This window comes from Ascaphus truei, chromosome 6, assembly GCF_040206685.1.
Source record: "Ascaphus truei isolate aAscTru1 chromosome 6, aAscTru1.hap1, whole genome shotgun sequence".
Lineage (NCBI taxonomy): Eukaryota > Metazoa > Chordata > Amphibia > Anura > Ascaphidae > Ascaphus > Ascaphus truei.
This window is the reverse complement of record NC_134488.1, coordinates 119,900,309-119,926,491: the sequence shown is the minus strand read 5'-3', so window position 1 is coordinate 119,926,491 and position 26,183 is coordinate 119,900,309. Positions and strand designations below refer to the sequence as shown.

The window sequence follows — 26,183 nt, the reverse complement described above, 5'->3', positions numbered from 1 at the left end:
ACCTGTTCACTTAATGTAACCATGTATGTGTAACCATGTATTTGTCATCTCAACTAAATGCCCAGGACATTCTTGAAAACGAGAGGTAATTCTTAATGTATTACTGCCTGGTAATTTATAAATTTTATAAATAAATAAATTATAACACAGGTCATGGTGCTAACAGACGAGCAAGAGGGCAATACAAAAAACCAGGCTGAAGTCATTACACTGCTGACCTGTCGTTAGTTGGGCGTTGATGACACAAGGCCTTTGTAAATACAAAATTAAGCTAACCAGGAGGTAAATATGCTACTAGTCTTCGGGAACCCGGTCCTCCATGTTTGTATTTTCGGGAAAACTTGTTTTATTGGCTTTGTATTACTCGGTGCTGACACTAGGTGGAGAGTGTCTGCCTTTTATATCCTATAGAAATGTCAAAATAAACGGTGCTATCTCCAGACTGAATAAGAATTGAAGCAACTGGGGGGGAAAAAAGATACGAACGTGGAAGACTAGAAGAAAAGGAAATAGAGGTGAGTAAACATTTCTCTCCATCTGCTTAATACCAAGACTCGTCCCAGATATTTCATCTGATAACTACACACATGATGTTTATAGCTGAGGCTATCCAAAAATGTTGGATTTCGCATTTGTGTGCAGAGAAAACCAGCTATTGGTTGTCGATCAAATATATTTCTATAATTGCTCTTTAATTAGGAGAAGAGTCTTCTTTTTAACCCATCTGCTGCCAGGGAGGCCAACATCGCAGTGCTTTGCCGTGCATTGATGATGCCTTTGGCAACAAAGGTGTTTCAAACATATCTCCGGTGGTAATCCGGCGTCATAGGACAAAGAAATCCACAGAGTCGGTAATTGATTGAAGAAGATGATGCTAATTCCAAAAAATGTAGAGCCCCGATTGATGGGACCAAAATGCGGTCTCCTTTTGTTGTGACTGACATGAACAATGATTTAATAGCTCATTTAGAAATACAAGCTTTATATAGGTATAATATATGCACGTTATATAAATCAAAAGACAATACAGGCTTGTTATTCCACATATATAAACTACGACGTATGAGAGATGCATTCATTCTGATCTCAGGCAAATCAACCAAATATACTAAATGTCTCTTTATGATACAATGTAGCCCCCAAGAGATGAAGGCACTTCAGTGGTCTCAATACAAATAATAATTTATTACCTTTGTCAACATCATGACTAATTTCCTACATTGGACTGGAATGTTGATCACTCTTAACTAATAAATTGTTCTTTGCTGTGTTGAGACCACTGGAGTGTCTCCATGTCTTGGGTTATGTTATATGGATTTTGCCGATTCCCCTGAGCGAGAGGATATCGTTGGTCGTGCACCCGTAGCCAAGTAAACTTCAGTATCATGAGTGCTCCTTCTGTAGGACATTATTCATTATAACAGACATGATGCTACAAGTAAAAGCCCTAAGGCCCGTATTCAATAGCTGTGAAACAGATTCCCCTTTGCTTGGGAAGATTAAAACTCCATTAAAAAGAATGAAGCTAACATGTTGTCAGACAGGTGCAAGACTAAGGACCTAAAACTGCTATGAGAAAATACACCTTATATGCATTTTGAAGCTTCGATGACTTTCTCTGTAAGGTATTACTTTTGTACATCTTCAGAAATATCCACATTTTAGGTATGGCCCATCACGAGCGGAGGATAGAGAAGAAGCGGATGTCAGGGAAACGTCTGATGTCCAGAGAGACATGGACATTGTATGGGCATTCACGTCAGGAATATGTAACAAGTACCTGGTCCACTTGAGGAGAATTCCACTTGCCATACAATTTAAATGTATTATATTAATGTAAATGTTCAAGGTCTGGATATGACAAAATGTTGACATTATATAATACATACAATATGATTCTTAATTGTGGGTGCCTGTACATGCAGTATACATGAAGTATATAGCAAAATGTATACAATTCCAAGCTTGTTTCAGGCATGTCATAGAACATCATAATTTCTTCTACCTGTTCAGTATCATGACCGGTAAACTATGCTCACAATGGCAGGGGCTGTGTAGACCAGTGTTTTTCAACAGTGTTTCCTAAGAACCATTGGGTTCATCGGGCATCTTTAAAGGGTTCCCTCCAATTGTCAGGTAATTTTAAAATTGTCCCAAATACAAAAGTATTTACAATGCATCTGATCTCAGACGCGCTATTAGAGAGGGTTGGGGTTCCGTACAATGCATCTGAGCTCAGACGCGCTATTAGAGAGGGTTGGGGTTCCTTACAATGCATCTGATCTCAGGCACGCTATTAGAGAGGTTTGGGGTTCCTTACAATGCACCTGATCTCAGACGCGCTATTAGAGAGGGTTGGGGTTCCTTACAATGCACCTGATCTCAGACACGCTATTAGAGAGGGTTGGGGTTCCTTACAATGCATCTGATCACCGACGCGTTATTAGAGAGGGTTGCGGTTCATGACAATGCATTTGATCTCAGACGCGCTATTAGAGAGGGTCGGGGGTTCCTTACAATGCATCTGACCTCAGACGTGCTATTAGAGAGGGTTGGGGTTCCTTACAATGCATCTGATCTCAGACACGCTATTAGAGAGGGTTGGGGTTCCTTACAATGCATCTGATCTCAGACACGCTATTAGAGAGGGGTGGGGTTCCTTACAAGACATCTGATCTCAGACGCGCTATTAGAGAGGGTTGGGGTTCCTTACAGTGCATCTGATCTCAGACGCGCTATTAGAGAGGGTTGGGGTTCCTTTCAATGCATCTGATCTCAGACTCTATAAGAGAGGGTCGGGGTTCCTTTCAATGCATCTGATCTCAGACTCTATAAGAGAGGGTTGGGGTTCCTTAAAATGCATCTGATCTCAGACTCTATAAGAGAGGGTTGGGGTTCTGCAGAATAATTATAGGGTTAGTTAACTTAGTTAACCAACAAAAGGTTGGAAACCACTGGTGTAGACAAAGTTTGTAAACACTACCGAACTTACACATATCTCTCTCCAAACACAGTGCCTGATTTAGATGTAGTCGCAACAATAGCGGTGACATTAACATTTTTCACTATTTGTGGAATTACGACCCAATTTAGTTGGCGCTATTGAGTTGTTAACAGCTGGACTTAAAATGTGATAATCAGGTGTTAGATTAGTGCAATGAACTATGTATCATTTTTCATCTTCCACAATCCTATGTCTGTGCGTAATAATTATGTCTGCTCAACGTTTGAGCTTAACTGCTTCAGCAACACGCCCTTAAAAACCTGACTTCTCGGAGGCTGACCTCAGTCTGCAGAAGGAGGAAGCACAATGAGCCAGGAAACAAGCTGCCATAAGGCAGAGGGAGCAAGAAAGCTCATATTTGAATAAATAATAATACATTATTCCCCTTTTTATTCTCAAGAGTGCCAAGCACTGCCAGGTACAGTAGCATCTACACATCAATAGTGCAGGAATAAAATAATTAAGAAGGGGTCTTAAAATAAGACTTCATCAAACCAACTCAAAATTGGATGCTAATATAAGGCAGGTGCTATTTAACATATGTACTCTCATGTCGAGCTCATTTAAATAAATTGGGAATAGACGCCTCCGCTTCTCCTGTCGACTTGTTATGTTAACGACCCCCATACAAACTGTCTCTTACACCTATTTTTGGCCAATTCTAAATTGGGGTGTCATTTTTTCGGTCCGCAAACCAGCCATTTGCACCCACGCAATAAGTCTTCACACTGCAATTCCACTGTCTCTGAATGGACTACGTAGACTTGTAGCTAAGCGCACATACAGGGGTCAGGTATCAAGCTTGGCCACTTAGACAAGCACTTTGAGCACACATCTCTCTGCATCAGTGCATCTCCCCTTGCAACCTGGGGAGGAGTCCCACAGTGTACATGCACATATTATAATCAGATTTTAAAAGTGGGATCGCCACTTTCTTTCACCTTCTTTTTTGCACTGTTAGTTAGCAGTAATGTACATTACACATTTTAGGCACACTTCCAAGATGCTTGACATGTACAGTAGACCCCCTCTCCCCTCCTCCCCACCCCCCAATGACCTAGCACAAGTACACACCTAGCTTACAAAGCATGTACTCCACATGTGTTCATACAGTCTGCAGTAATGTGGCATTATATCGAGGGCAGATCTACAACTTCCACCATTAGTGCAAATGCCTCCAGGTTCTGCCACAAAACTGACCAGGTGCTGGCCCATGAAGCAGTGCTTGGGAAACACCAGTGTTCAAGAAGAAAACCATGCTGCCCATTTGTTTCAACCTGTTTATTTGTTTTACATTATCTGCACCTAGGGGGGTTGTCTGTAGATGTATCTGTAAGTGGAGAATCCAATTAGGAAAAAACCGGAGCACAGCTTGCCAAAAAATGAACTGGTAGAAACAGGAACCTAAATTAAAGGTTTATTAAATTAAAAACATATACACGAAAGTCCTGGCAGATCCTCTAACGCGTTTCACGCACAGGGTGCTTTATCTATCTGGCGCTTTATGTATCTGGCTACTTTCAGTGATGGCGACCCCCTGTTTCCAAAGATATTTAGCTTAATATTTAGATGAATTCTTTTCCAAGGGAAACAATATGGAAACGGCCGCAGGCTCACTGTGACAAGCCAATAAAAAGCCACGATGTCATTGGACCATGGCTTTGTGACTTTCTATTGGGATATACCAGTGACCAACCATATTGTTTTGGTTTTTTTTTGTCTACTGATAAATACTCTATGAGAAAGATGTGGTCCAACACCTGCAAAAAAAATAATTCCAAAATGGTGGGTGGATTCCTATAACGCTCCCTATAATTAGACAATAGGATGTCCAGGTGAGATAACTATTATGGTAACGCCTTCCCTGCTCCTTTCAGTTTTGTTGAACATAACTCAGATGATGTAGTAGACCATTTAAATATGAAGCAATCCATTTGTCAGCTTGTGAGATAGTTTAGCAGCAGAAACACACAACTCCTGCCAGCTCAGAACCCAAACCCACCACACCATATACATTTGTGCCAACATAGATTTATATAGACTGGAAGCAGAGCTAGAGCAAAGATTTCAACTTCTCACCGTCTGCAGAGGTGTCGGAAACGAGAACTGGGGTATGATGCACCCAGCATGGTAACGCGTGTGCTCTCTGTGCAGCTATCTGTTAACTCATGGCAGGACAGAAGAGACACGTTGTAACTGTAACCATACTGGCTGCTACTTGAAAGCCTCTTTCACTGCGATTTGGGACAAAAATGCAGATTTCTAAAACTGTCATTGACTCGCATTGTTACAAGGGAAATATTTACAGGAGACAGCAGGGGAGAAAAACAATAAACATGTCTCCTAAAAATCAGGGGGTCTCCCTCATAAAGAGGGAGAATTTGGTCTGCACTGTACTGTACATCATTGTAACACCTGCTAAGGAGTCCTGCTGCACATTGCCCAAATTGGTGTAGCCGTCCCCATCCAGCGCTGAAAGGGTTAAGTGGCAAGGCGTAAGGCTTGCTATATAGTAGGCGCTGGTGCGCGCACCCGGTGTTGCGCGTGTACGTGGCGCGCACGTTTAGTTGTTAGGGTGCAAACGGTGACGCGCGCGTTTAAGGGGCGTGACTTGGCTTGCGGCGCGGCAGCAGCAGCGCGGAAATACCATTTTTATTGTCATTTCCCTGGTCTGCCACGCCACCGGTCACGGCCGTGCGCGTGCGTAGTATAGAAACGTCTGACTAACACAGCCAATTCTAATTGACTCGCGCGCACGTTAGCGCGTGCACTATATTGCAGGCCTTAGGCAGCTGTGTTGATTGAAGCAGCTCTTCCTCCTCCCCCTGCCCCTCCCCGTGCTTGGACAGGGATCTGCCTATTTATGTAAGGGCTGCAGGAGCCTTATTAAGGCGAGGTCCTCGTGTGCTCACTGCTCAGCTGACTGCAGGCAGGGCTGGCTCGTCGCTGCTCTGTCAAGCTTGGGAGGTCCCAGGCTCAGCTCTTTTTTTTTTTCTCATGGAAAACCCTCTGAGTCTCCCTGTTTATTTACATCTGACCCACTTTCAGCAAACGCCACCTCTCGCAGTGATTGATCATGCATATGAAACCTGCTGATGGAGACGCAGAGCAAGCCCTCTGCATGCTGCCACCTCGCGCACACAGGGGCTATGTATCAGAGGGTCTGTGTTTTTATTTTTTTTACAGCAGTCGGTGTTTAAATAATGTTCATAATAGACGCGCGTCACTCACATCCAAAAGGTTTCCACCACCGCGGACCTACTACATATTTTTGTTTTTGCTGCCAAAACAATGGAGAAAAATGATGCTGCGTGATGCAGATATTCTTGCATCTGATTAGACTGTCTGTGCTGTCCCACCCCTCCCTCACTCCTCCTACTGACACTCCTACGACTGCTAGCTAGCAGCGAGATGCTGAGAAGTCAACGCAAAGAGCTTGGTACGTTGACAATAATAAAAGAAATCCCCTGTCAAGTACCGGTGAAATCTGTTTAATGAAAAAGCCATCATATAATTCCTTAATAAATAGATGTAGCAAATTAAAATACCACTTGTGGGCACATTCACATGTCTCACAGGTCTCCAACCCTGCCTTTCACCATAATCATGCAGAATACAGTGCTTCCATTGCAGCCAGTGATTCTGGGTAATGATATGCAAATGAGCACTCACAGTGTGTCACTTCGTGCTTCTTATCCATTTTAACACGAATCCCTAGTAGCTTATGCTTGCCGTATCACCGGGGTGCGCAAACTTGCTGGGCTGCGCCCCTGCCAGCTCCCCCCCCCCCCGTGTTGCGCCCCCCCCCCCTTACGTTTAATGCGTCGTCAAATGGCGCCGCGGGTTCATGTGATGTCACACGACCCCGCGGTGTCATTTGATGCAGCGTTGCCATGGCGCTGCGTGGCCCGAAGCCGGCTCAATTCAGGTGAGTTACAAAGGCCTCGCACAGAAGAGGGCGGGGCCCCTGTAACCGCCACGCTCCCCAAGTTTGCGCACCCCTGCCGTATCACACAGCTTTTCAGCACACCCTGGGTTAACGAAGTGCAGAGCCGGTAAGTAGATAAAGAACAGTAAATAATAGTTGGACGGTACATTGTGCTTCACCTTCAGGTCTTGAAGCACGAGCTTCACATAGTGTACCGAAAACCTGAAACATGTAACGTCTCGTATTTTAGTCTCTATCATCAATCTTTAAGATATCCTGCTGAATGTTAGTGATGGGAATGGGTAAACATGGCTGCTCCCTGATAAATATAGCTATCACTATGGCAACAGCAGAGTTGGCACTGTTTTTTTCTGTAAAGTTTAAACCCTGAAACTGCTCCAGAAAGTCACACAAAGCTTAGTCATTTCATTGTATATGTTTGATAACATTTTCGGAAGGAACGTGTGCCCTACCAAAAATGGTACAGTCGGAGGTGAGACCGTTTTTTTTTATTTGGACTCACAATAGATATTGTAAGACGAGCTTTCGAGAGTTCTCCTCTCTTCCTGAGGTCGGCAATGCTAATTTAGGCTGCGGCCAGGCAGGGAGCGGGCGCGCTGGCACTCAGGAGCCGTGACGTCACGTCCCCTGCTCGGACGGGTGATTTGTGGCTGGCTAGGTGCACGCACGGTGGGGCGATTCGGGGGGGGCGCCGCCATGACGTCACGGAGCTGGTTCGCCCTCATTGGGCGAACCGCTCACGTGACACGCTAGCGAGAGACAAATTCAAATGTGCTTGCTTCGGCAAGCAGCTAAGTGCCGCGCATACGCAGACGCTCGCTCAAGCTGGCCACACACATTGCCGCAATGTGTTTCGTCGCGGCCAGCGTGAGCGCCCGCTCGGCGCCACCCTGGCTGAGGCCTTGCAGAGATTCCAGGAGTTTCACACAGATGTAAAAAACATAGAGGGGAGGGTACGTCGGGGGGGGGGGGGGGGGGGTTCAGGGGAGAGGGGGTTAATTATAAAATGAACAGAGGCAGGGAGAAACATTAGAAAAAGAAACCCCATATCAGCATTAAGTCTTCTGGTTTTAGTGTCAAAGAGCATTATCATTTTGAGTTCAACTGTTTTCTGTTCTTCATGCTTTCAAATCATGAATTCGCCACATCTTCTGCATTAGATTGTTGTCTTGTTTTCTTACATCTGTGTGAAACTCCTGGAATCTGTGTAAATCAGCACCGCTGACCTGAGGAAGAGAGGAGAACGGCCGACAGCTCGTCTTATAATATCTATTGTTATTCCAAATAAAAAAAGGTCTCACCTCAGACTGAAGTATCATTTACTCTGCACTATCGCAACTGGACTAACACGGCTATTTGTACTTGCTACAAAAAAGCTGAATTGGTTAATTAAAAAAATGTCAACTCTCCCTGAACAGCTATGAAGAAAATACTCAGTAGGACTGTCTAAAGCCTTTTCTGTTTAAAGAATGGACCCCCACCCCACCCAATTCATTAAAAAAAAAACACTGCTGACCCCCCCTCCCTTTTCAACTTGCGTTAATGGGGCTGATTTTTGGGGGGAGTTTAGATTTTTGGAGGGAGTCTAGAAGGGATTTTTCTGGAGGGTTTCCGCTACTTTTCATATCACCTATTATTTCCACACTTCATATTATTATTACCCATCACCCTCACACAAAATGAGTGTTTAGCCCCTTTGGCTGTGCAAGGAATTGCCTGTCCCTCCGGTATCGATGGGGTGAAAAAAATGATCCCTGTCCACTCGCTGGACGCCCCTTAATTACACCCCATAACTGTCCAGACCCAAACACAAAGTGAAAGCCGCTCACTGCTTGTTTTTCAGTGGAAGGGTATTTTTTTCTTCTTTCAACATTACCTAAACCGTTGGGTCACTCAGACGCCCCCCAGGGAACACTCCCTCCCCTCCTTACTCGAGTTCCCGAGATCTAACGTGTCTCCAGCAAAGGATAAATGGGTCAGCCTATCTCCGGTGACCAGAGACAGCTGCAATGTCATCGGCACCAGATATCACTGCGTTCTATTGGTGACACACTGTCCATTCTTCTATAATTTGTCCATTATTACTTTTGTAATGTCAAACACCGACACAAACAACTACGAATATTTTGGCAATGAGGGGGGATCCCCAGAGGTCTGAGGGTCAACTCTGGGGGGGGGGGGGGGGAAATCCACGAAGGTAAAGAAAAAAATAAGGGTGTGGGGTGAGGGGGGGATTGCTTGTTCAATGGTTCTGGGCCCAACACCAGGCACATTTAAATGGGAAAAATCTCACTGCCTCTGAATTAATAGGTGTTTGTTGCACTTGTTAGGACTCGAAGCTATTGCCTTGTTTTCTCAGGCTGAAGAGTCCTATGTAGCCGTAACGGCCTGTGTGACGCTGTGTAAACACCAAAAGCAAGATCTGGCCCAGGGGGAAATCTCTCTTGTAGGTGAAATCACGGACGTATTCACATACAATTAGCACATCGGGGGTGGCAAAAGCCTGCAGAATGGAACACTTTCCATTCTATATTCTCTAAAGACCAGTTTGGGTCAGATATACTTGTATACACACGCTCAGCCTGATTATACACTGCGACAGGGTTATTTGGGGGGGAGGATTTTTCGCAATAAACACAGATTTCTTCTTTTAACCATTCAAAGACATGTACTGTATATGTGTGTGTGTGCTGGGTCAAACCCAGAGGTGCCTCCTCCCCTCCACCTCTCAGTACAAGGAAGCAGCAGGAAGACGGCATACACAAGAAACACCTGTTTAAATAATTGGTTGTATAGACATTTTTAAAGCAGTGTTTCGGGCGCTGGACACTGTGTCGTGTCCCCATTGCTGCCAGCACAGTATGCAGTGTCTGTGTGCATATGGGATTAAAAACATGTCATTGTCGCTTCAGCAGAATGATACCACTACAGTTTAGGGTGGGACTTTTGGTGCATATGATGGTTACATTTGTTAAAAAGGGGAGCCGTACTTTCATGCTATAAATGAATTCCGTGACTCTCTATCCCAGGGGTGGCCAACTCGAGTCCCCGAAGGGACACCAACAGGTCAGGTTTTTTTAGGATATCCCTGCTTCAGCACAGGTGGCTCAAGCAGGGATATCTTGAAAACCTGACCTGTTGGTGGCCCTTGGAGGACAGGAAGTTGGCCACCCCTGCCCTATCCCAATGAGCCTGCCCCATCCACTCTGCCAGGCTCACCGCTACACATTAGCACTACCCTCCAAACAGGTGCACCACGCACAGAATTTTCTGGAGTGCTGTGATTGGCTCGGATAGTTGCCATGGATACATTAACCCGGTCGCTGCCAGGGAGGCCTGCGACTCCAGTGTCAAAACAAGTCCATAGAATGTTCCATTGTATCCACAATTCCAAGGGGAGATTTCCCCAGCAAACCGCTCTTGTCTTTCAATGTAGTAAACCGGGGCCGTGATTTTTTTTTTTTTTTTTTTAGGTTGCTTTGACATACAGGAAGATACCCCCCCATTCCCCATCCCCCATTCCCCATCCCCCATCCCCCCTCCCCCCTCATACAACCTGATCCGTTGATACATAGCAAACATTTTATGGGAATGGATTATTTCCTAATTGGAGGTCGCACATTTGAAATCCTTCTGCTACACCCCCCAAACGATAGAGGGGGATTAATGTAATAACATGTGGGTGGATGTATTTGGCAACACTGCCAAAGGAGCGAATGACATCCCCCCCCCCCCCCCCCGTGATGTTACCAGATCATATCCCAATGAATGGGTAACATTATTTCCCCTGAGAGTAACATTGTAGCCGGCAACAATAGAGACATTCCAGAACGCTGCCGCTCTGTGAGGGATCCCTCACTGCTCTCCTCCTGCTGGGTAACTGGCTTTCTGATGACAGGCAGATTTTAGGATCTGCAAATCTAATTCTCCTGCTGACATCCCAGTGTGGTGAAGCCCAGAGCAAGAATAGTAGGGGGATTAGTGGATTAAAAGCAGAAGTTAGCCACCGCTTCATCCACAATGCTATAATTGTGCAGTGTTTACATTCATGGAGCTGCAAAGCTTTGTGTGTAGTTTGCCAGGCAGGGAGTTGGGTTGAGCTGCTGTGCAGTGCCCAGAAGATGTTTCAGTGCTGCTATGCAATGTAATGTTGGGAATACTGCAGTGCTGTTATGCAAGGTTACACACAAGGCCAGCGCTACAGAATGCTGCAGTGTTGCTGAACCTTGTAGGGCAGTGCAGCGCTGTTATATGACTTTACATGCAGGATTGTGCAGTCTATTGGTGATAGATGAAGGAAAAAGCAATGCTTTTATGTCGTTTAAGATGAACAGGACAGTGTTATAGTCTCTTTCTCTCTCTCTCTCTCTCTCTCTCTCTCTCTCTCTCTCTCTCTCTCTCTCTCTCTCTCTCTCTCTCTCTCTCTCTCTCTCTCTTTCTCTTTCTCTTTCTCTCTCTCTCTCTATATATATATAATGTTTTGGCAGTAGATGGTGCAGGACTATTACGCAGTGAATACATGCATAATTATACTGTGATGTTGTTAGGCTGATTGGTCAGTTACATGCCACTTGCTGTCAGCTATCCTGAGGTCCGGCCCCATCTATTTGCTGTAGTGGACAGGTACATACAGTACAGAGGCAGACAGCTTTATTTTACCTACTGATAACACAGAATATCACCTTGCCGTTAGAGATGGGTGGATTTTATTCTTTGACATTTGAATCCGCGGCGCAATGGCCAGCTCCTTCCAGCCGCGGATCAGCTTCAAAAAAGGCAAATCCGCCATTTCTTTTTCTATTACGCAAAATCCGGATCCGATAAACGGAATCCAATCCGGTGTCGGATTCGATATATATATATACTTATATATATAAACCGGATTTACGTTAAATCCGACGTCAAAGTTTTGAGAATCCGAAAAATCCCAGCTCCGCGGGCGGGTTTTAAAGAACCCACGCGGGCTAAAGTAGCTGAAATCCGGACTCAAATTTCAACGTTCCGATCAGGTTTGGTCTAAAAAGGCCAGGGAATTCCGGGCAGGGGATTTGGGCCATTCCGCTCACCTCTACTTGTAGTGCAGACTGTAACAGTGTTTCTATAGGATGAAATGGCAGTAATAGCAAACAATAACACCGAATATCCCACCATTACACGCCAGCGGGAGCAATCGCCACCTCTATATACATCTTCGGAAGGTACCCCATTGTAATTCAACCGGCCCTGAACTGGCAACCACAAAGGAAGTTGGCGCCGTTTGTGAAAGCCTGTCCTGGTCATTGGTTTCATCTATGGGTGCTCAACTCCAGTCCGCCAGCCACTCCCCCCCCATCCCCCCTCCCAACAGGTCAGCTCTTCAGGAAATCCCAGCTTCAGCACAGGTGATTCAATCAGAGGCTCAGTCTAAGATTGAGCCACCTGTGCTGAAGCAGGGACTGATTAAGCCACCTGTGCTGAAGCAGGGATATCCTGAAAACCTGACATGTTGGAGGGGTCTTGAACACTGGAGTTGAGCCCCCCTGGTTTAATCCATCGCTGGGATGTTGGGGGATTTGTTTTTAAGGAGTGAAAATGACATGGATATAACAAAAGAGGGGTTTACATTGAAATGTTACATAGTGTGAATCGGCACTGATTGCTGCTTGGGGATTTCTCCTGGCTTGGCCTTGAGAGGGAACTTCTTTTATAGAAATTAAACAGAAAAATGCTACATATTCAGCAAAATATGGGGCAGTCTCCATGATAAGAGCTGTCAATGCAGAGCACCGTGTTGCTGTGTGTATGGAGTGTTACATGCTCTGTATGTAGTATAACATGCTATGTATGTAGTGTTACATGCTATGTTGCTGGATGTTCCTGTGCTGACACTATGTTGCTGTATGTAGTGTTACATGCTATGTATGTAGTGTTTCATGCTATGCTGCTGGATGTTCCTGTGCTGACCCTGTGTTGCTGTGTGTAGTGTTACATGCTATGTATGTAGTGTTACATGCTATGTATGTAGTATTACATGCTAGTTTGCTGGATGTTCTTGTGCTGAGACTGTGTTGCTGTGTGTAGTGTTACATGCTATGTATGTACAGTAGTGTTACATGCTATGTACAGTTAGGTCCGGAAATAATTGGACACTGATACAAGTTTTGTTATTTCGGCTGTGTACCAAAATACATTCAAGTTACAGGTAAATAATGAATATGGGCTTAAAGTGCAGGCTATCAGCTTTAATTTGAGGGTATTCACATCCAAATTGGAGGAAGGGTTTAGGAATTACATCTCTTTAATATGTAGCCCCCTCTTTTTCAAGGGACCAAAAGTAATTGGACAATTGACTCAAAAGCTGTTTGATGGACAGGTGTGGGCTATTCCTTCGTTATTTCATCATCAATTAAGCAGGTAAATGGTCTGGAGTTGATTCCAGGTGTGGAATTCACATTTGGAAGCTGTTGCTGTGAACCCACAACATGCGGTCAAAGGATCTCTCAATGCAAGTGAAACAGGGAATCCTTAGGCTGCAAAAAAAAAAAAATCCATCAGAGAGATAGCAGGAACATTAGGAGTGGCCAAATCAACAGTTTGGTACATTGTGAGAAAAAAAGAACGCACTGGTGAGCTCTCCAATACAAAAAGGCCTGGTCGTCCACGGAAGACAACAGTGGTGGATGATCGTATGATCCTTTCCATGGTAAAGAAAAACCCCTTCACAACATCCAGGCAAGTAAATAACTCTCTCCAGGAGGTAGGCAAATCATTATCCATGTCTACCATAAAGAGAAGACTTCATGAGAGCAAATACAGAGGGTTCACCACAAGGTGCAAACCATTCATGGGCCTCAAGAATAGAAAGGCCAGATTAGACTTTGCCAAACAATATCTAAAAAGCCAGCCCAGTTCTGGAACAGCATTCGTTGGACAGATGAAACTAAGATCAACCTGTACCAGAATGATGGGAAGAAAAAAGTATAGAGAAGGCTTGGAATGGCTCATGATCCGAAGCATACCACATCATCTGTAAAACACGGTGGAGGAAGTGTGATGGCATGGGCATGCATGGCTTACAATGGCACTGGGTCACTAGTGTTTATTGATGATGTGACAGAAGACAGAAGCAGCAAGATGAATTCTGAAGTGTATAGGGATTTATTGTCTACTCAGATTCAGCCAAATCCAGCGAAGTTGAAGTACAGATGGACAATGACCCAAACATACTGCGAAAGCAACCCATGAGTTTTTAAAGGCAAAGAAGTGGAATATTCTGCAATGGCCAAGTCAATCACCTGATCTCAACCCGATCGAGTATGCATTTCACTTGCTGAAGACAAAACTTAAGGCAGAAAGACCCACTAACAAACAACAACTGAAGACAGCTGCAGTAAAGGCCTGGCAAAGCATCACAAAGGAGGAAACCCAGCGTTTGGTGATGTCCATGCGTTCCAGACTTTAAGCAGTCATTGCCTGCAAAGGATTCTCGACAAAGTATTAAAAATGAACATTTTATTTATGATTGTGTTTATTTGTCCAATTACATTTGAGCCCCTGAAATAAGGGACTCTGTATGAAAATGGTTGCAATTCCTAAACGTTTCATACAATATTTTTGTTCAACCCCTTGAATTAAAGCTAAAAGTCTGCACTTCTATTGCATCTCGGTTGTTTCATTTCAAATCCATTGTGGTGGTGTACAGATCCAAAATTATGAAAATTCTGTCAGTGTCCAATTATTTTCGGACCCAACTGTATGTAGTGTTACATGCTATGTATGTAGTATTACATGCTATGTATGTAGTATTACATGCTAGGTTGCTGGATGTTGCAGTGCTGAAACTGTGTTGCTGTATGTAGTATTACATGTTAGGTTCTGGATATTGCAGTGATGACACTGTGTTGCTGTGGGTAGTGTTATATGCTATATATGTAGTGTTACATGCTATGTATGTAGTGGTACATGCTATGTATGTAGTGTTACATGATATGTGTGTAGTGTTACATGCTATGTGTGTAGTGTTACATGCTATGTATGTTCAGTAGTGTTACATGCTATGTATTTAGTATTACATGTTAGGTTGCTGGATATTGCAGTGATGACACTGTGTTGCTGTGGGTTGTGTTACATGCTATGTATGTAGTGTTACATGCAATGTATGTAGTGTTACATGCAATGTATGTAGTGTTACATGCAATGTATGTAGTGTCACATGCTACGTATGTAGTGTCACATGCTACGTATGTAGTGTCACATGCTACGTATGTAGTGTTACATGCTACGTATGTAGTGGTATATGCTACGTATGTAGTGTTACATGCTACGTATGTCGTGTTACATGCTACGTATGTCGTGTTACATGCTGTGTATGTAGTGGTACATGCTGTGTATGTAGTGGTACATGCTGTGTATGTAGTGTTACATGCTGTGTATGTAGTGGTACATGCTGTGTATGTAGTGGTACATGCTGTGTATGTAGTGTTACATGCTGTGTATGTAGTGGTACATGCTGTGTATGTCGTGTTACATGCTGTGTATGTCGTGTTACATGCTGTGTATGTAGTGGTACATGCTGTGTATGTAGTGGTACATGCTGTGTATGTAGTGGTACATGCTGTGTATGTAGTGGTACATGCTGTGTATGTAGTGGTACATGCTGTGTATGTAGTGGTACATGCTGTGTATGTAGTGGTACATGCTGTGTATGTAGTGGTACATGCTGTGTATGTAGTGGTACATGCTGTGTATGTCGTGGTACATGCTGTGTATGTCGTGGTACATGCTGTGTATGTCGTGTTACATGCTGTGTATGTCGTGTTACATGCTGTGTATGTCGTGTTACATGCTGTGTATGTAGTGGTACATGCTGTGTATGTAGTGTTACATGCTGTGTATGTAGTGTTACATGCTGTGTATGTAGTGTTACATGCTGTGTATGTAGTGTTACATGCTGTGTATGTAGTGGTACATGCTGTGTATGTAGTGTTACATGCTGTGTATGTAGTGTTACATGCTGTGTATGTAGTGTTACATGCTGTGTATGTAGTGTTACATGCTGTGTATGTAGTGTTACATGCTGTGTATGTAGTGTTACATGCTGTGTATGTCGTGTTACATGCTGTGTATGTCGTGTTACATGCTGTGTATGTCGTGGTACAGGCTGTGTATGTCGTGTTACATGCTGTGTATGTAGTGGTACATGCTGTGTATGTCGTGGTACATGCTGTGTATGTCGTGTTACATGCTGTGTATGTCGTGTTACATGCTGTGTATGTCGTGGTACATGCTGTGTATGTCGTGGTACATGCTGTGTATGTAGTGGTACATGCTGTGTATGTAGTGGTACATGCTGTGTATGTCGTGTTACATGCTGTGTATGTCGTGTTACATGCTGTGTATGTAGTGTTACATGCTGTGTATGTAGTGTTACATGCTGTGTATGTAGTGGTACATGCTGTGTATGTAGTGGTACATGCTGTGTATGTAGTGTTACATGCTGTGTATGTAGTGTTACATGCTGTGTATGTAGTGTTACATGCTGTGTATGTAGTGTTACATGCTGTGTATGTAGTGTTACATGCTGTGTATGTAGTGTTACATGCTGTGTATGTAGTGTTACATGCTGTGTATGTAGTGGTACATGCTGTGTATGTAGTGGTACATGCTGTGTATGTAGTGTTACATGCTGTGTATGTAGTGGTACATGCTGTGTATGTAGTGGTACATGCTGTGTATGTAGTGGTACATGCTGTGTATGTAGTGTTACATGCTGTGTATGTAGTGTTACATGCTGTGTATGTAGTGTTACATGCTGTGTATGTAGTGTTACATGCTGTGTATGTAGTGTTACATGCTGTGTATGTAGTGTTACATGCTGTGTATGTAGTGTTACATGCTGTGTATGTAGTGTTACATGCTATGTATGTAGTGTTACATGCTAGCTTGCTGGCTGTTGCAGTGCTGTACCTGCCAGGCAGTGATGATATTGAGGGATGTAACACACAGGCTGTGACGCAGTGAGATGATTTCTGTTGCCGTCGTCTCTGTAACAATGTATCCACACACTGTCTGTCAGACGTCTGGTCATGTCTGCCCCATCTGGGGTTAAACCCTCAGTGTTACACACACTACCACAAACTGAGTGTCATGTCTCTCTTCTGTAACACACACATATATACACACTACCACAAACCTGAGTGTCATGTCTCTCTTCTGTAACACACACACACATATATACACACTACCACAAACTGAATGTCATGTCTCTCTTCTGTAACACACACATATATACACACTACCACAAACCTGAGTGTCATGTCTCTCTTCTGTAACACACACACATATTCACACTACCACAAACTGAATGTCATGTCTCTCTTCTGTAACACACACACACATATATACACACTACCACAAACTGAATGTCATGTCTCTCTTCTGTAACACACACACATATATACACGCTACCACAAACTGAATTTCATGTCTCTCTTCTGTAACACACATAAATACCCACACACTACCACAAACTGAGTGTCATGTCTCTCTTCTGTAACACACACATATATACACACTACCACAAACTGAGTGTCATGTCTCTCTTCTGTAACACACACATATATACACACTACCACAAACTGAGTGTCATGTCTCTCTTCTGTAACACACACATATATACACACTACCACAAACTGAATGTCATGTCTCTCTTCTGTAACACACACACACATATAAACACACTACCACAAACTGAATGTCATGTCTCTCTTCTGTAACACACATATATACCCACACACTTCATCACAAACATAAACAGCTCATCTGAAACATATACACACATCATCAGACACACACCTCATCTCACACACTTTCACAGGGACACATCTCACACACATACACAGACACACATCACACACACACACACATCACACATCACACATCACACATCACACATCACACATCACACATCACACACATCTCTCTCCCACACACACCTCATCTCTCTCCCCCACACATAAACACACACATCTCATCTATCTCCCCCACACATAAACACACTCACACCTCCTCTTTCTCTCTCACTGCCACCCACCTTCTCCCCTCCCATATCTCCCACACACTGTGACTCCCTCCCCTCTGCTCCCCTCTCCTCTCAGTGTGTAGCAGGTGTCTGTGTGGCCCTCAGGTATCTCTTCCTCTCTCCTCTTCCTTTCTTTCCCCAACCTTCTTTCTTTCATCTTCATCACCCCCCCCTCTCCTTTCTTTATCGCCACCATCTTTCTATCTGTAGCAGGTGGTCATTTAACCTCCCACCCTCCTCTCTCTCCTCACCTGCTCCTCTCTCATTTTCTCTGCCTCCTTCTGCTCTTTTCTCTTCCTCTCCCCCCTCTCTATAGCACCTCTATCTCCTTTGCTTGTTCTCTCTGTCTCTCTTTCTCTCTGCCCTCTCTTTTCGGTTTCCCTCTCCCCCCTCTGCAGGGATCTCTCTCCCCTCTCACTCCATCTCCCACTGTTGCAGGACATGGCTGCCTGCCTCCTCCTTACTCTCTCTGTGGTAGGATCCCTCTCTCCCTCTCTTCTTCTCCAACTCTCTAAAGCAAGTGGTGCCTCCCTGACTCTCCTTTCTCACCTGCTTTCCGAAGCAGGATCTCTCTCTCTCTCGAAGATGGATGGGTCTCATTCTTTGTCGTCTCGTTCTACCTTCTGATCTGTCTCTCTGGTCCCTCTCCCTACTCTCTCGCTCTCTCTCTCTCTCCCTCCCTACTCTCTCCTCTCTCGCTCTCCCCCTCCTTCTCTCCCCTCTCTCGCCTTTCTCTCTCTCTCCCCCCTCCTCTCATCTGTAGCAGAATGATCTGTCTCTCTCGGGTATCCCTCTCCTGCCTCCTCTCTCTTTCCTTGTCTGTAGCATGATGTCTCTCTCACTCTATTTCTCCTTCGCTCTCTATACCAGGATCTCCCTCCATCATCCTCTCCTCTTGTCACAGGAGGTCCCCCCTCTCTCTCCCTCCTGTCTCTTGTAGGACACTCTCCCTCCTGACTGCCACGGTATATCTTTCTTTCTCTTCTCCATATAGCATGATCCCCTCCTCTCTCTCCTCCTGTCAGCAGCAGGTCCTCTCTCTCTCTCCCTCCTTTTGACAGTAGCGCAGAATATCTCTCTGCTCTGTCTCTCTTTCTCCCTTCTCCCTCAAACAGGTTTCCCCCTTTCCCTCTACCCTTCCAATAGCAGAATCTCTCTCTCTCTCTCTCTGTTTTATTCCTTCCTCTCCCTTCCAAGACCCCTCCTCCCCTCCTCCTTCTCTATCCATTGTGATACCCTCTCTGTCTCCTCTCTTTCCATCCTCTCCCTAGCTGTATCTCTCCCTCCCAGTATATACACTTCTGTCTCTCTCTTTACTCTGTATCATTCTCTCTCTCCCCCTCCCTCCTCTAACAAGACCCCCCTACCTTTTCAGGTTCCCTTTACCTCTCACCCTCCCTCCTCACTGAGGATCCCTCACCCTTCCTCCTATCACAGGACCCCCCCCCCTTCTCTCTTATAGCAGGCTCTCCCCCTCTCTTCCCCCCCTCACCCTCCTCTCTATAGCAGGCTTTCCCCTTCCCTCTCCCCACCTCTCTATAGCTGGCTCTCCCCCTTCTCCCCGCCCCCCACCTCCTCTCTTTAGCAGGCTTCCCCCCTCTCTCTCCCCTCCTCTCTATAGCAGGCTCTCCCCCACCCTCCTTTCTATAGCAGGCTTCTCTCCCTCTCTCTCCCAGGTGTCTCCCCCCTCCGATAGCCCAGCCGGAGGATGTGATCCGGTGTCTCCGCCCCGCGGTGTGTGATCAGCGTCCCTCCGGAGTGGGCTGTGATCGATTTCCCCGGTGTGTCCGTGTCCCCGGTGTGGGATTCCCAGTGTCACCATGTCCGAGGTGCTGCCCTTCAGCGAGGCCGAGCAGCGGGGGCATTACGCGGACGGAGGGGGGGACATGGCCGGGCAGATCCCCCTCACCTGCCGCCTCCAGGACACCGGCAACTTTTATGGCAGCTCGGGACAGGGGGGCGGCAAGAGACCCCCCAAACTGGGGCAAATTGGCCGCAGCAAGAGAGGTAAGAGTCGCCCTCCCCCACCCGGCACACATGCACCTATCCCTCTCACACTCAGTTATTGTGAGTGACCCTCATTGGGAAGCATATCAAATCAATGTGCAGTGAGTGGCACATTTGGAAGCAGCCCTACTCATCTGGAGTGAGTGACACTCATTGGAACGGACAGGCGATCATTTGCAGTGAGTGACACTCATTGAGAGGTGGTCTGACTCATCCGGAGTGAGTGACACTGGGACACACTCATCTGTTGTGAGTGACACTCACTGGGAGCACAGACAATCATTTGCAGTCAGTGACACATTTGAATGTTGCCTGACTCCTCTGGAGTGAGTGACACTCATTGGGAGGCAGACACACACACTCCTTTGGGTTGAGTGAGTCACTCTAACTCATCAGGAGAAAGTGACACTCATTGAGTAGCTTCACTCATTCAAAGTGAGTAACAGCAGCTGGGAGGCAGTTCTGCCAGTCTGGAGTGAGTTGGAAGGAATTCCGTAGCCGCCCATCTGCTCACTAAGGGATTAAAATACAATACAAGCCCTACTTTTTCACTCCAATGACCCATATGATGTATGGGTACAACAGGTAATATGAGAAACGCTCTGTAGATTCACCGGGCATGAGCTGTTTGGCCCTTAACTCCTTCGATGCTCAATGCCCCCTTCTCATTGCCATGTTATTAGCATGTTGTAGTACAGGAATTGGATGAATTATGTATAGATGTTATTGTACACGAAGCAGGGTGAAAGGTAGAGGGCTAATTAATTGCACGTAAATGCAAAAATCTGTATCAAAAGGTCACCAGGATACTATATTACGGTCATGAGATGTGGTAGGAATTTGCTTAAATTGCAATGCATTAATATTGTGTTATCGGTGTTACCCTTGTGTTGTGCAGCAGAAAAAGGTGATAAACAGCAAGATCTGTAATGTGAGTTGGTCGTGAGCTAAAGAGCTTACAGTTTAAGCCGAGGGTGGGCAACTCAAGCCTTCAAGGGCCACCACCAGGTTAGGTTTGCAGGATATCCCTGCTTCATCACAGGTGGCTCAATTGGTCCCTGCTTCAGCACAAGTGGCTCAATCAACGGCTCAGTCTTAGACCTGTTGGTGGCCCAAGAGGACTGGTGTTGCCCACCCCTGGTCTACGCAGTAGATAAAATGCCAATAGACTATCCACAAAATGGAGCCCAAAAGGCAGGGCAGATGCGATGTCAATTCAGCCCAAGTATTGCAGCTAAGATCCACGTTACGCTGCAGTCTAATATTCAGTCAGTGCAGAGAAACCAAAGAACATTTCCCTCCCCCCTCCTCCCCATCCTAACTCTGATCTTCTGCGTTTTGTAGTTGTGATAGAAGATGAAACGATTGACGCGGTGCTCACTCTTTCAGAGAAGGCCCCCCCTGCGGTTTAAACCTTCAAGGACCTTTCTCGTCACACAACAACGACCAACAACAACAACAACAACAAAAACAACAACAAAAACAACAACAAAAAACACTGAAACCATCGCTGGCAAAAAAATAAATAAATATCTATATATATTATTATTATTATTATTATTACGAATAATAAGCTCGTTGAAAACATTTGCTCCATGTGCGTCCGAAATCAAGCCTGGGAGATTTGAACAATAAGCAAAAGCGTGAAAGAAGAGAAGCATTAAATGTCTCAACAACAACAAGAACAACAAAATAATAACGATGAACGTGAAGCAGAAGCAAAACCAAACCTGGGAGAATTTGAAGTAGCAGCTACTGGTTGGGGGAGGGGGGGATAACAGTTCCCCCACTTGTCTTGAAAAATGTGGTAGGGGCGGGGGCTATTTAAATCCTTTTCAGGGGTAATACTCTCTTGTGACATTGGGTGAGGATGAAGTGATGGTGTTTTTTTTCCAGTGGGTGGTGGGTGGGTGGGTGGTTTACAAGTGATGGTATCAGGGTAGTGAAACCATATCACGGATTTGGGATGATGGACTGTGGGATGGGTGGGGGTCAAATATCCAGCTTCATAAAAATGAAGGGGAGTCAAGTGTTGTCCAGCGCGGGGGAAGCAGCATTCCTGCATATGGAATTAAGGGCCTCACACATTGAATGCAGCCGCTGGCCCAAAGGTCTCCGTTTCAGCACGTATGGACTCATTTCGAAGCTGGGAGCCTTCTTACTGCTTATGTCTGCGGAGAATCCCCTTAATTTTTCGTAATGCTTGGAAGCATACACTGGTCTTTATAGTGGTTGCCCAATTGTGCTGCATAGTATAGTGACGATGAGTGTTCCCGTGCTCCACAAGATCTCATTTCATTTGGAGACCATAGTATTTTCACGTACGTAACACACACTGTTGTGATCACTATTCCATTGATCAGGTCCTGGGCTTTCTCAGAGCATCATATGTATGTCTCTTATCTGGCATTGGTTAAAGTAAATAGTAAATAATATATTTGGGGGGGGGGGGGCAAGGCTGGATCTAGGTGACCGTTTTGGATGTCCCATTTATAACCAATTCTCCCTACTTGTGGGGCTAACTTACTGTATATACGTACAAGCCAGCAACGCATCCATTCTGCAATGTGATCAAAAGCAACGGGTCAAATTGTACGACAATACTCTGCATCACTATGGTATGCAGCATTTTTAATGTGGGACGTACAAGAGCTGCTGCTTTAACCGTCTGGCTGCCAGCATCGAACATCGCGGTCCCCGTTCGCCAGCAGATGGGTTAAACCGTGAACCGGTTTGGTGTGAAGCTGCGGTTTTGGGGGATCTGAATTCCTGGCGGAGAGCAGAGTTTTTAGGGGCCACATTAGTTCTTGTCACTCTGTTTCTCTATATTGTTTACATGATTTAAATCTTGCAAAAAAAAAAAAAAGAAGAAAAAAAAATAATATACATATATATATAGATATATATAGATATATATATATCTGAATAACTGTGCACCTTTGCATGCGAAAAAAATCGTTTTGACATGTAACATTCTCGGACGAATAGAATTCTTTTTAGTCGTGCAATACAGCGTGTACATGAACAAAATGTCATTTTCTAATTGAATTTAGAGGAGAAAGAATTATGATTTGTATTTTTTTTTAAAGAAATTGTTTTTTTTTTCCGCCCCCTGCTTTTTGTTTGATTTCCTGTGGCAGGGAACTGGGTTTTAATTTGTTGGCGTCCTGCAAGCCCCTTTATCCCCCTTCCCTTGATGATGGAGACCTACAATCGCTTCAGCAAAGGAAGGGGCTTAATGCTGTGAATTATCTTTAAGGACAGTGTGATCGCTTAATATCAGCAGTGCCACCTTGGATGCCATTATGTAACTGTAGTTGTCGATGGCACAATCCCAAGTATGGCTAACTTACATGTACCTCCGTGGCATTGGGAGAATTTAGTCTTGGCTTTCGACTAGGGCTGGGCAACTCCATTCCTCAAGGGCCACCAACAGATCAGGTGTTCAGGATATCTCTGCTTCAGCACAGTTAGCTCATAGCACAGTTTCACTGATTGAGCCAACTGTGCTGAAGCAGGGATATCCTGAGCACCTGACCTGTTGGTGGCCCTTGAGGACTGGAGTTGCCCAGCCCTACTTTAGAAGGCTCCATTTCATTGATAAACATTGGATTACTGAAAAACCACTGGGGTTGACGTAAGAAAACACGGAGTGGATCAGTGTCTCAGGATGACATGGAAACCAAGTTGGCAATACTACAGTTTAGCTGGACATCACTGCTGGATCCGCTTCTCTGTGGCGAGGTGGGACGCCCACATTTGGGGTGTTTGTCTGTAAAAATCCAGGCTGTTCAATCGCCAACTCACCCTTTCAGTGTCAAGAGGCCTTCAGCGTTATGATGCTGAATGGGTTTCCAAAAGTGGCAGAGAAGGTGGTGCTGCTGCTGCGCCAATACAAAGAGTGCCAAATTTGTACATCTGTCAAGGGGTTTGCCATTCACTTTAGATGTAATGTGATTACACAGCAGCTCACCCAATTCCTGGAGGGTTCATATATTCCAAATGAAGGTCTTTTGTGTGTTTTACCGCCTTCCCAAAGCATTCTGGGACGTTACGCTCTTACTTAAACCAGGACGGAAACATCACAGGATGCAGTGCAGTTGGGGCTGTTCTGTACACAGAAATTGGGAGGTGTTTTTTGGAACCTTGAGTTCATTTTTATATTTTTTATGTTTGAGGTATTGCTAAATTTCCTTCATGTATTGCAGGGAAGAAAATTAATTAAAAAAAAAAAAAAACTCCCCATGAAAACGTTTCAAAGTCCACAGATATTTTATAGAATTTGTCCAGCGCTAAGTGCAATGAGTGAAAAAGCCAGAAGTGGAATATTTTGACCTTACTAGATCTGGATGAATTGTATCCAGGTTAATTTGGCAGGCTAATCCAGTCCTTTTTTTCTCCCTTATTTGCCCCATTTTTTCAATAGGGGGGGAATAACCCTCTGTAAATCCCATTACGTTTTTAGAAAGTATTTATAACAAAAGCAGGACTGGATCAACATTGCGGATTCAAACCGTTATCCTGCGATATGGTCTGCTGGAAAGAGTGCAGGAGTGGCCAACTCCAGTCCTCAAGAGCCGCCAACAGGTCAGGTTTTCAGGATATTCCTGCTTCAGCACAGGTGTCTCACCTGTGCTGAAGCAGGGATATCCTGAAAACCTGACCTGTTTGGTGCCCCTTGAGGCCTAGATTTGCTCCACCACCCTGAAATAGTGACTTTGTCCTGCTCTATACATTCTTAAGTATTATAGACTTTTTATTCCTTTTGATTGTATTGTACAAAGAGGGCTAGAAAACAGGACTGTCGTCTTATCCTCATAGCTGGTTCCCTATGTAGCACTGACTACTTTACAATGCCCTTCTGTTCTTGTGTAGTTTCTGCATGGCTCAGGTTTTTGCAAACATGTCCTGCAGGTGCGGATTTACTGTCATATGGAACAGGCTTCACCCCATTTGTGCCAGAGAGGCCTTGCTTTGAATTGCATTGCTGGCCCTTCTGGTTGAATGTGTTCAGATAATATGGAGCTAGTTGGCAACCCTACTTTGATCTTATTGATTTTTAAAGGTGCAATCCTGCTTACTCTTGAAAAAAAAAAAAACGTTTTGACATTTTGTTCACTGATAATAGTATGTCTATAAAAAGGATCATTCATATGGCACGTTTTGAAGTTACATTATATAAGTGGTTGCCTCCCCCCAAAATTACTCGCTGGGGTTAAAAAATGGCTCTTTGGAACAGCCAAGAGGGAGGGGAGATAGGACAGCAGTGATATGGGCGAGCACTATATCTAAATGAGAAAGAGGGTGCGTTTTCCTGCAGGAAATAGGCAGTGTTATTAACACGTGAATGCCTTTGCGATATACAATTTAAGGCAGGGGTGCTCAACTCTAGCCCTCTGGACCCCCAACAGGTCCGGTTTTCAGGTTATCCCTGCTTCAGCACCGGAACTGGTTGAGCCACCTGTGCTGAAGCAGGGATATCCTTAAACCTGACCTGTTGGGGGGAGGGCTTGAGGACTAGAGTTGAGAACCCCTGTGTTAAGCTATACATGTTACCAACGCTTGAAATAAAGAAAAACTTCCCCTGCCGAAGCTTCCGATTACAATCACTTTCCACAACCCCCTGTCTGTAACTAACTTGAGTTCTAGGCGGACGTGCACCTTTAACCATCAGTTGTTATACCCAAACCTTCCCAGTCCGAGTCCCATGTAATGTCTGGCTTGTTGAGTCTTTTCATACGGTGTATGCTCTCTGCCATCCTATCGCAAAGATCAGAGGAATAAAGTCATTGCGGGTCAGGAATCTTTCTGTCCCGTTCTCCTTCCTGCCAGAGATTGAACGCCTTCACCACTGGAGAGACCTTAATGCACATGGACAGGTTTAGCCAGACATCAAAGCTCTTTTTTTTTAAACTCATTTGCTGCCCCACCTGTCCTGCTTCCATTGTGTTGCATGCCTCTCTGGTAGTGAAGTGGTTAATAGAAGTTTGGGGTCAAATTAATAATGTCTCCTGACGGCAAAACTGGGGAATACCAGAACAAAAGAATTGCAGAAAATGTATCAAATGAAGAAGAAGAGAAGGTCCCATTGTTTTGTGTAGGATTGCTTGTCTTTGGTAGACCAGGTACTGCATTTTACTGCACTTGTATACTAGTTCGGAGAC

At 44.8% G+C, this 26,183-nt stretch overlaps 1 protein-coding gene across 4 annotated transcripts; it reads left to right on the top strand.

The window, feature by feature from the left end:
• The first annotated feature begins 370 nt into the window (after nucleotides 1-370).
• On the top strand, nucleotides 371-25,144 carry CAMK2N1 (calcium/calmodulin dependent protein kinase II inhibitor 1). Of its 4 annotated transcripts, none has more exons than XM_075606051.1 (3): nucleotides 371-515; nucleotides 19,689-20,019; nucleotides 21,364-25,144. In XM_075606051.1, the coding sequence occupies exons 2-3, from the start codon at nucleotides 19,833-19,835 to the stop codon at nucleotides 21,429-21,431; spliced, it is 255 nt and encodes an 84-aa protein (XP_075462166.1). In that variant the 5' UTR covers nucleotides 371-515; nucleotides 19,689-19,832; the 3' UTR covers nucleotides 21,432-25,144. The 4 variants fall into 4 exon arrangements, with proteins under 4 accessions (XP_075462166.1, XP_075462167.1, XP_075462168.1 ...); XM_075606052.1 differs by lacking the exon at nucleotides 371-515 and adding an exon at nucleotides 17,909-18,117; XM_075606053.1 differs by lacking the exon at nucleotides 371-515 and adding an exon at nucleotides 18,182-18,486.
• The last annotated feature ends 1,039 nt before the right edge of the window (nucleotides 25,145-26,183 follow it).

Bases quoted from the DNA above. Each gene is read 5' to 3' on its own strand.
- CAMK2N1 (XM_075606051.1), top strand. From the start codon at position 19,833: ATGTCCGAGGTGCTGCCCTTCAGCGAGGCCGAGCAGCGGGGGCATTAC. The intron at 20,020-21,363 runs GTAAGAGTCGCC...TGCGTTTTGTAG, and splicing joins AATTGGCCGCAGCAAGAGAG to TTGTGATAGAAGATGAAACG.